Source organism: Hyla sarda, chromosome 9, assembly GCF_029499605.1.
Source record: "Hyla sarda isolate aHylSar1 chromosome 9, aHylSar1.hap1, whole genome shotgun sequence".
NCBI classification, from domain to species: Eukaryota; Metazoa; Chordata; class Amphibia; order Anura; family Hylidae; genus Hyla; species Hyla sarda.
In genome coordinates, this window is record NC_079197.1 from 160,764,712 (window position 1) to 160,774,369 (window position 9,658).

The window sequence follows — 9,658 nt, forward strand, 5'->3', positions numbered from 1 at the left end:
TAGGTGATGAATTCAGTTTAACAAGGAGCAGTCTTATTTTCACTATTTTTGTATACAGTGCATATATTTAACTGTGACTTAGTGTTAATCACCAATTAAAGGGACACATAGTTATTTGCCCCCAAGAGATCAATTAACATCCAATGACACTGATCCTGAGCTGTACACCGTCAGAAGACTATAAAATCTCAGCACTTTCTTTTTTCCCTTTCTTTTGTGCTGCTTCAAAGATACCAGATGGGGTCGGGGGGATTTAGAGAAAATTTTGAAGCCTAATTTCTACGACTCTTCTACAAGATTATAATTTCCTGAGTATAGTCTACCAGATCAGGTAAATGACCATCATTAGCTAAACGAATTTCATCTTCATCCATCAGTAAGCGCATCTAGAGATGCTCTGGAGGACTTAGCATGCCCATGCAATATATGGATAGCTCACTGATGGGTTCTGTAGTGCTTTATATCTCCTGCGATGGTGCAATAGGGGAATTGAACAAACTTTCTGTTGGATTCTTCAAAATAATATAACTGTTCACTGACGGTTCTAGAAGAACATCATTCCATTAGTAAAAGTGGACAACCCTTTTTTTGCCTAGTACCTCAAACAAGGTGAAAGTTAAAGGGGTATTCCGGCCAAAAACATCTTATCCCCTATTGAAAGGATAGGGGATAAGATGTCTGATCGCGGGGGGCCCGCCGCTGGGACCCCCGCGATCTCCCTGCAGCAGCCCGCATTCTATGCGTAGCTGCGTCTGAAGTTTCAGAAACCTCCGGGCTTCCGAGACGGGGACGTGATGTCATGCCATGCCCCCTCCATTCATGTCTATCGGAGGGGGCATTGAGGCCGTTACGCCCCCTCCCATAGAAATTAATGAAGGAGGCATGGCGTGATGTCCCCGTCTCGGAAGCCCGTAGGCTTCAGACGCAGCTTCGCATAGAATGTGGGCTGCTGTAGGGAGATCGCGGGGGGTCCCAGTGGTGGGCCCCCCACGATCAGACATCTTATCCCCTATCCTTTCGATAGGGGATAAGATGTTTTTGGCCGGAATACCCCTTTAACCAAAATTTCATTTAGGAAATTTTTTTTTGTATTTGGGGCTGCCAGATACTTGCCTAATGAGTCTTGGTGAAGGACAAGGGGACATGTTTTGTGGGTGGTCTGGCAGTTGCTCATCTTCCTCTGGTTCCCAAGCTTTGATCATCAGTAGCAACATTAGAATTTAACATAGGCTAAGTTGGTTATTTATAACCCATTTTGGCAGTCTTAGGCTCTAAATTATTAGAAGTCCCTAAAGGTTTGAACATCTCTAAATCTGTCCATAGGTTGTGCCTACCAGGGTTGGTATTTTTATTTATTTATTTTAAATATACACACAATGGCATATAGATCCCAGTCCTCAAGGCCCACCAACAGTGCAAGATTTTTTTCTCTGTTCTATTACAATGGAGTAGCTAAAAATATGAAATGTTGATAACTGGGTTGAGGACCACTGATCTAGAAGACAGCTATGTGGCCCAATTAAATTAATTTGTAACAAATTATTTCTTAAAGTTTACAGAATTCCACCCTAACCATGAATGCACCAAATCATACAATGCTCACCTATTTCATTATCAGAGGTATCTCGAGCGTTCCAGAACTTCAGCTTCCCATCTTTCTACTGGTTCTTTTTATTTACATCATCATTCTTGGAGGTAACATGACCATTCTCACACTATTCTGTTTGGACCGTCAACTCCACACTCCCATGTACTTCTTTCTGGCCAACTTGTCCTTGGTGGACATGTCTTGTTCCACAGTCTCTCTTCACAAGATCCTTGCTAACTTCATATTAGGGGATAAGTCGGTTCCTTACTTGCCTTGTATGGTACAAATGCACTTTTTCGCAGCTCTAACGTTTAATGAATTTGTAATACTAGCGGTGATGAGTTATGACCGATATCTGGCCATCTGTAATCCATTACTATATAATGCACTCATGACTCAAAAAGTTTGTCTTCAGTTGGCTTTCGCCTCCTGGATATCTGGTTTGCTTATAGTTCTTACACCTACCATTTTAGTTTCAAACTTTTCTTGTTACAGGTCTCATGAGATCAACCACTTCTTCTGTGACATCGTCCCTCTTATGGAAATCACTTGTGATGACATCGCCATTTTACAGATGCTCATGTTTACGGCAGGAACTTTTCTTTTTGGTTTGCTGCCTTTTCTTGTGACATTCACGCCTTACATTTTCATTATCATCGTCATACTTAAGATCCACACTAGCATTGGAAGACGTAAAGCCTTCTACACCTGTTCTTCTCACCTTACGGTCGTCATCCTTCTCTATTTGACTTTCTCCTTTCAATATTTTACACCTAAATCTAAAAGATCGACAGAATCCAGTAAATTGTCTGCTATGTTTAATGCCATCTTTATCCCCGTAGTGAATCCATTGATCTATAGCTTAAAAAATAAAGATATCACATTAGCTATAAAGCGGAGGGTCAAAACTAGTAAATTCTAGAAATGTAACTAAAGTAAATAAAAAAAAAATTTGCAAAGTTATTATTTTTGTACCAAAAGCAAATATGGATGGATATTTTGTTATTACTAAAGCATCATACATCATTAACCCACCAGGGAGCAGCTCCTTATGGCCCTGCGGACACAGCTAGAGCAATAACTTTTGATTTGTTCCATCAATGTAACTGTTACGCCTAGCGCTCCGGGTCCCCGCTCCTCCCCGGAGCGCTCACGGCGTCTCTCTCCCCGCAGCGCCCCGGTCAGTCCCGCTGACCGGGAGCGCTGCACTGTCATGGCCGTCGGGGATGCGGTTCGCACAGCGGGACGCGCCCGCTCGCGAATCGCATCCCAGGTCACTTACCCGTCCCGGTCCCCTGCTGTCATCTGCTGGCGCGCGCGGCTCCGCTCTCTAGGGCGCGCGCGCGCCAGCTCTCTGCGACTTAAAGGGCCAGCGCACCAATGATTGGTGCCTGGCCCAATTAGCTTAATTGGCTCCCATCTGCTCCCTGCCTTTATCTGACCTCCTCCCATGCACTCCCTTGCCGGATCTTGTTGCCTTGTGCCAGTGAAAGCGTTTAGTGTGTCCAAAGCCTGTGTACCTGAACTTCTGCTACCCATCCTGACTACGAACCTTGCCGCCTGCCCCCGACCTTCTGCTACGTCTGACCTTGCTTCTGCCTACTCCCTTGTACCGCGCCCATCTTCAGCAGCCAGAGAGGTGAGCCGTTGCTAGTGGATACGACCTGGTCACTACCGCCGCAGCAAGACCATCCCGCTTTGCGGCGGGCTCTGGTGAAAACCAGTAGTGGCTTAGAACCGGTCCACTAGCACGGTCCACGCCAATCCCTCTCTGGCACAGAGGATCCACTACCTGGAAGCCGAATCGTGACAGTAGATCCGGCCATGGATCCCGCTGAGGTGCCGCTGCCAAGTCTCGCTGATCTTCCCACGGTGGTCGCTCAGCAATCGCAGCAGATTGCCCAACAAGGACAGCAGCTGTCGCAGTTGACCGCCATGTTACAGCAAATTCTGCCCCTGCTACAGCAGCAACCATCTCCTCCGCCAGCTCCTGCACCTCCTCCGCAGCGAGTGGCCGCTCCTAACCTCCGCTTGTCCCTGCCGGACAAATTTGATGGGGACTCCAGACTCTGCCGTGGATTTTTGTCTCAGTGTTCCCTGCATATGGAGATGTTGTCAGACTTGTTTCCTACAGAACGGTCTAAGGTGGCGTTCGTAGTAAGCCTTCTTTCAGGAAAGGCCTTGTCTTGGGCCACACCGCTCTGGGACCGCAATGATCCTGCCACAGCCACAGTCCAGTCCTTTTTTGCTGAAGTCCGAAGTGTCTTTGAGGAACCTGCCCGAGCCTCTTCTGCTGAGACTGCCCTGCTGAACCTGGTCCAGGGTAATTCTTCCGTTGGCGAGTACGCCATACAATTCCGTACTTTTGCATCTGAACTATCCTGGAATAATGAGGCTCTCTGCGCGACCTTTAAAAAAGGCCTATCCAGTCGCATCAAGGATGTGCTGGCCGCACGAGAGATTCCTGCCAACCTCCAAGAACTCATCCATTTGGCTACCCGCATTGACATGCGTTTTTCTGAGCGACACCAAGAGCTCCGCCAGGAAAAAGACTTAGATCTCTGGGCACCTCTCCCACAGCATCCTTTGCAGTCTATGCCTGGGCCTCCCGCCGAGGAGGCCATGCAAGTGGATCGGTCTCGCCTGACCCAGGAAGAGAGGAATCGCCGTAGAGAAGAGAATCTCTGTCTGTACTGTGCCAGTACCGAGCATTTCTTGGTGGATTGCCCTATCCGTCCTCCACGCCTGGGAAACGCACGCACGCACCCAGCTCACGTGGGTGTGGCATCTCTTGGTTCTAAATCTTCTTCTCCACGTCTCACGGTGCCCGTGCGGATTTCTCCTACAGCCAACTCCTCCCTCTCAGCCTTGGCCTGCTTGGACTCTGGTGCCTCCGGGAATTTTATTTTGGAGTCCTTTGTCAATAAATTCAGCATCCCGGTGACCCGTCTCGCCAAACCGCTCTACATTTCCGCGGTCAACGGAGCCAGATTGGACTGCACCGTGCGTTACCGCACAGAACCCCTCCTGATGTCTATCGGACCCCACCACGAAAGGATTGAGTTCTTCATCCTCCCCAGTTGTACCTCTGAGGTCCTCCTCGGTCTGCCATGGCTCCGGCTTCATTCCCCCACCCTTGATTGGACCACCGGGGAGATAAAGAACTGGGACTCTGCCTGCCATAGGAAGTGCCTCTTCCCCCCTCCCAGTCCCGTCAGGCAAACCTCTGTGCCTCCTCATGGCCCCCGTCCTGGTGTCACACTGCCCCGTGCCAGGCTTCGCCCTCTGCCCTCCCTCCCCATTCCCACTCCTGCTGTACTGCCTGCCGTTGAGGAAACCCTCCATTTTTTCCCGGTGTCCTCATCCCAGGGGAGGCAGTTGCCGGTCAAAGAAAAGGGGAGACCTAAGGGGGGGGGTACTGTTACGCCTAGCGCTCCGGGTCCCCGCTCCTCCCCGGAGCGCTCACGGCGTCTCTCTCCCCGCAGCGCCCCGGTCAGTCCCGCTGACCGGGAGCGCTGCACTGTCATGGCCGTCGGGGATGCGGTTCGCACAGCGGGACGCGCCCGCTCGCGAATCGCATCCCAGGTCACTTACCCGTCCCGGTCCCCTGCTGTCATCTGCTGGCGCGCGCGGCTCCGCTCTCTAGGGCGCGCGCGCGCCAGCTCTCTGCGACTTAAAGGGCCAGCGCACCAATGATTGGTGCCTGGCCCAATTAGCTTAATTGGCTCCCATCTGCTCCCTGCCTTTATCTGACCTCCTCCCATGCACTCCCTTGCCGGATCTTGTTGCCTTGTGCCAGTGAAAGCGTTTAGTGTGTCCAAAGCCTGTGTACCTGAACTTCTGCTACCCATCCTGACTACGAACCTTGCCGCCTGCCCCCGACCTTCTGCTACGTCTGACCTTGCTTCTGCCTACTCCCTTGTACCGCGCCCATCTTCAGCAGCCAGAGAGGTGAGCCGTTGCTAGTGGATACGACCTGGTCACTACCGCCGCAGCAAGACCATCCCGCTTTGCGGCGGGCTCTGGTGAAAACCAGTAGTGGCTTAGAACCGGTCCACTAGCACGGTCCACGCCAATCCCTCTCTGGCACAGAGGATCCACTACCTGGAAGCCGAATCGTGACAGTAACCATACAAGGGTTGGTTTTTCATGAGTTGATGTAGTGTATACTTTTGTTGGTACCAACAAAATGGCTTACATACAACTTTTTAATTACTTTTTTATTTATTTTGGGACGTGGAATGAACAATTTTGACATTGACTTACCTTTTTTGGTTCTTTTGTTTTTGTTTTAGTGGGTTAAAGAATATGATCTGTGCATAATTTAATGCCAAATACTATATGTTTAGTTTTTTATGTTGTCTTACTTAATTACAAAATAAAGTTATGTGTTGGGAGGGAAATAAATTCTGTTTCTTATAATTTTTTTTAACATATTAATAAATTATTTTTACATTTTTTTTAATTCCACTGGGAGACTTGACCATGAGATATCTCATATAATACACTGCAATATTTCTATATCCCAATGTCTTATGTCTGTCAGCATAACACTGACAGACATCCTATTAGGTCCTACCTCTGGCAGAAGAGCTACTAAGATGGCAGACTTCACACTTTTATTAAGCCTCCAGTTGCCACAACAGCTCATTAACATTCCTTGATTATGTCAAAGTATGGAGTTTGATGGGCAGACCTTTCTCATACAGATTAGATACAGCAGTTCCTAAGGGGATACACTACCATGATAAGAGTTATAACCAATTTGGGCAGTTGTGGCAGGCACCTGGATAGGTGTATTATCTACATAACTGCCTCTGATCTCATGAGTTCAGTGGCAATTGGTGATATATATAAGGTAGGTAAGAACCAGTGGCAGATCCAGGATTGAAACCTAAGGGGAGTTGAAATGGTGGCACACAACACTCTAAGTGTCAAATTTTGCTTCATTTGGTCACACCCATCTCTTAATATGTAAACCACACCATCAACACAAAAAAGAAAATAAATTTTTTAATGAAAATATGCACCAAAATATACAGAATGCTCTTCCTTTTTTATTCCTCTTTTGAGTGTAGAAACAACTAGACTACTGGATGATACCATTCCTATTGACAAACAATGACAGGGCAGATTAAAAAGGAAAAAAAAGCTAATTCTGGGAAAAATATAAATTTAGACAGGCATTCTAAGATTGGGCCAGATTTTTAAGAGTGACTGTTTGAAAATCTTGAGCATCTGTGTGCATACTACTCTTAAAGGGGTACTCCACTGGAAAACATTTTTTTTTTTAATCAACTGGTGCCGAAAAGTTAAACAGATTTGTAAATTAGTTCTATTATAAAATCTTAATCCTTCTAGTACTTATCCGCTGCTGTTATGATCCACAGGAAGTTCTTTTCTTTTTGATTTTCCTTTCTGTCTGACCACAGTGCTCTCTGCTGACACCTCTGTCTATTTTAGGAACAGTCCAGAGCAGGATAGGTTTTCTATGGGGATTTGCTTCTACTCTTGACTGTTCCTAAAATGGATAGAGGTGTCAGCAGAGAGCACTGTGGTCAGGCAGAAAGGAAATTCAAAAAGAAAATAACTTCCTGTTGATCATACAGGAAGTTATTTTCTTTTTGAATTTCCTTTCTGCCTGACCACAGTGCTCTCTGGATAAGTACTGGAAGGATTAAGATGTTTTAATAGAAGTAATTTACAAATCTGTTTAACTTTCTGGCACCAGTTGATTTAAAAAAAAAATGTTTTCCAGTGGAGTACCCCTTTAAGTCTGCACCACCTATTAGCTGGCTTAGTTAACATATTTTGATGCATATTATTACCTTTTTTGGTGCAATTTAAGCTGCTTTTCTTTTACAGAGCCTACACCTTCGGCTGTCCGGGCATTCTGGGAGTTGTCGTTTGGCAACAGCTGGAGCCACCCCGGTTGAGAAACACTGGTGTATGGTATGGACACATTCTGTTAAGAGATGGAATGGTTAAACCTAGTCATTCATTAGGCCTAGGTTACACAGAGAATTTTTTAAAGTGCTACTATTGTGATATTGTCTTAAAGGGGTTATCCAGGAAAAAACTATTTTTTTTATATCAACTGGCTCCAGAAAGTTAAACAGATTTGTAAATTACTTCTATTAAAAAATCTTAATCCTTTCAGTTCTTATGAACTGCTGAAGTTGAGTTGTTCTTTTCTGTATTGGTGCTCTCAGATGACACCTCTCTTGGGAACTGTCCAGAGTAGAAGAAAATACCCATAGCAAACCTCTTCTACTCTGTGCAGTTCCCGAGACAAGCAGAGATGTCAGCAGAGAGCACTGTTGCCAGACAAAAAAGAACAACTCAACTTCAGCAGCTGATAATTATTGGAAGGATTAAGAGGGGTTAATGGCGGACATTTGCGCGATCGCGGATGTCGGCCATTACTGGCGGGTCCCCGGCTGCTGCTAGCAGTCGGAACCTGCTGTGTATGATGCGAGCACTGCTCTGATGCTCGCGGTCATACACAGGACGTAAATGTACGTCCTGGTGCGCAAAGTACCTCCGCACCAGGATGTAAATTTACCTCCCTGGTCGTTAAGGGGTTAAATTCAATTTTATTTTTTATTTTTTTAATAACATTAATATTGCAACTACATATATCATCATTGCATTCACACATACAGGGGGAGATTTATCAAAACTTGTGAAAAGGATCAGTGGAACCGTTGTCCTTAGCAACTAATTAGATTCCAATTTTCATTTTTAAAAGGCCTTTTAAATAAGTAAAAGAAGCCATCTGTTTGGTTTCTATGGGCAATTGCTCTACTTCTGCTCTGTTGTGATAAATGTACCTCTATATGTGTGATTCCTTCTTTTTTTCTTTGTGAATGAGTGCACACTCATTCCACCAATCTTCTGTGCTATATATATATATATATATATATATATATATATATATATGGCATAAATCAATGAGTAGCTACTTATATGTACATGTTTATGTTTCCAGCAGAATATTCCTTGACATTGCTTGGCATCTATGATACATATCTCCAGCTATGGCTTTCACTCAGATAAAGGGTTTATGCACCATAAAGTGATTTTTGTACTTTCCTGGCAGACAGTAATGGACATGATTAAGAAGGATCTGCACTTGTATTGGGGCTAAATGTTGTGAGATTACCATAACACTGTGGATATCTTTTTGTGAACTGGCCATTTCCTGTTGGAGTCCCCTTCTTCAACTACAAGTCCCATGATTCCTTGTTTGTGAGTGTGAGGTCACTTTTCTCCCTCCCACACATCAGCCACCCCACCCATTGAAGCACAAATGAGCTGCCTTACATGCAATATGGCAGTGTTTTCTAACCAGGGTGGCTCCAGCTGTTGCAAAAATACAATTACTTGCAGAATAATCTCCCTCCCACCCAGCAGTCCCTCCACACATTGAAGCAGGACAAGCTCCCTGTCATCAACTGACTAGTGATGCAATGTATCGGCCACTGCAACCTGGGAAAATCGAAGACAACGTTAAAAATTAACTTTGGGGATATTGCGAGACCACCATCACACACAGGTACAGACACTCTATTATAAACGACACTAAATTTACAGCCCCTGTAGCTTAGTCAAATAAAAAAAAATTTGGAATACCCCTTTAAGGTAATCAATGGATAGTTAAAAATTTGCACTTCTAAACCCCAATCATCATGAGCCCATAACATGTCCATTTGCAAGCCTACTGTCACATCACGTAGGGAGCAGTACAGATCTGAGCTAGCTCCCAAACCACTGTCCCTACCTGCTTGAATGATCCACCTTAAACGGTGGCTCCCCAATTGGGTGACAGATCCTACACTGGACTACATCAGTCAGGTCAGCAACACACATGGGCAGAAATGGAACAAAATCAGCAAGACTAGGTGTTAAACAGATACAATCCAAAAAGTAAAAAAAAAAAACAAGAGGGTAATGCAGTATAAAATCAGAAGGCCTGAGGAAGGATCAGGTCACAAACAGAGGTCAGGTCACAAGGAAAAGCAAGGTACAGGAATGCGAAAGGAGGGTAAAAACGCAATCATAGTTGCT

General features: G+C 45.5%; 1 protein-coding gene across 1 annotated transcript; it reads left to right on the top strand.

Annotated features, from left to right (window-relative positions):
- The first annotated feature begins 1,108 nt into the window (after positions 1-1,108).
- Positions 1,109-2,510, top strand: LOC130291961 (olfactory receptor 8D1-like). The gene has a single exon (XM_056541392.1). It carries the CDS (start codon positions 1,575-1,577, stop codon positions 2,508-2,510), a length of 936 nt encoding a protein of 311 aa, XP_056397367.1. The 5' UTR covers positions 1,109-1,574.
- The last annotated feature ends 7,148 nt before the right edge of the window (positions 2,511-9,658 follow it).

Coding starts and splice junctions, on each gene's coding strand:
- LOC130291961 (XM_056541392.1), top strand. CDS start 1,575: ATGAATGCACCAAATCATACAATGCTCACCTATTTCATTATCAGAGGT.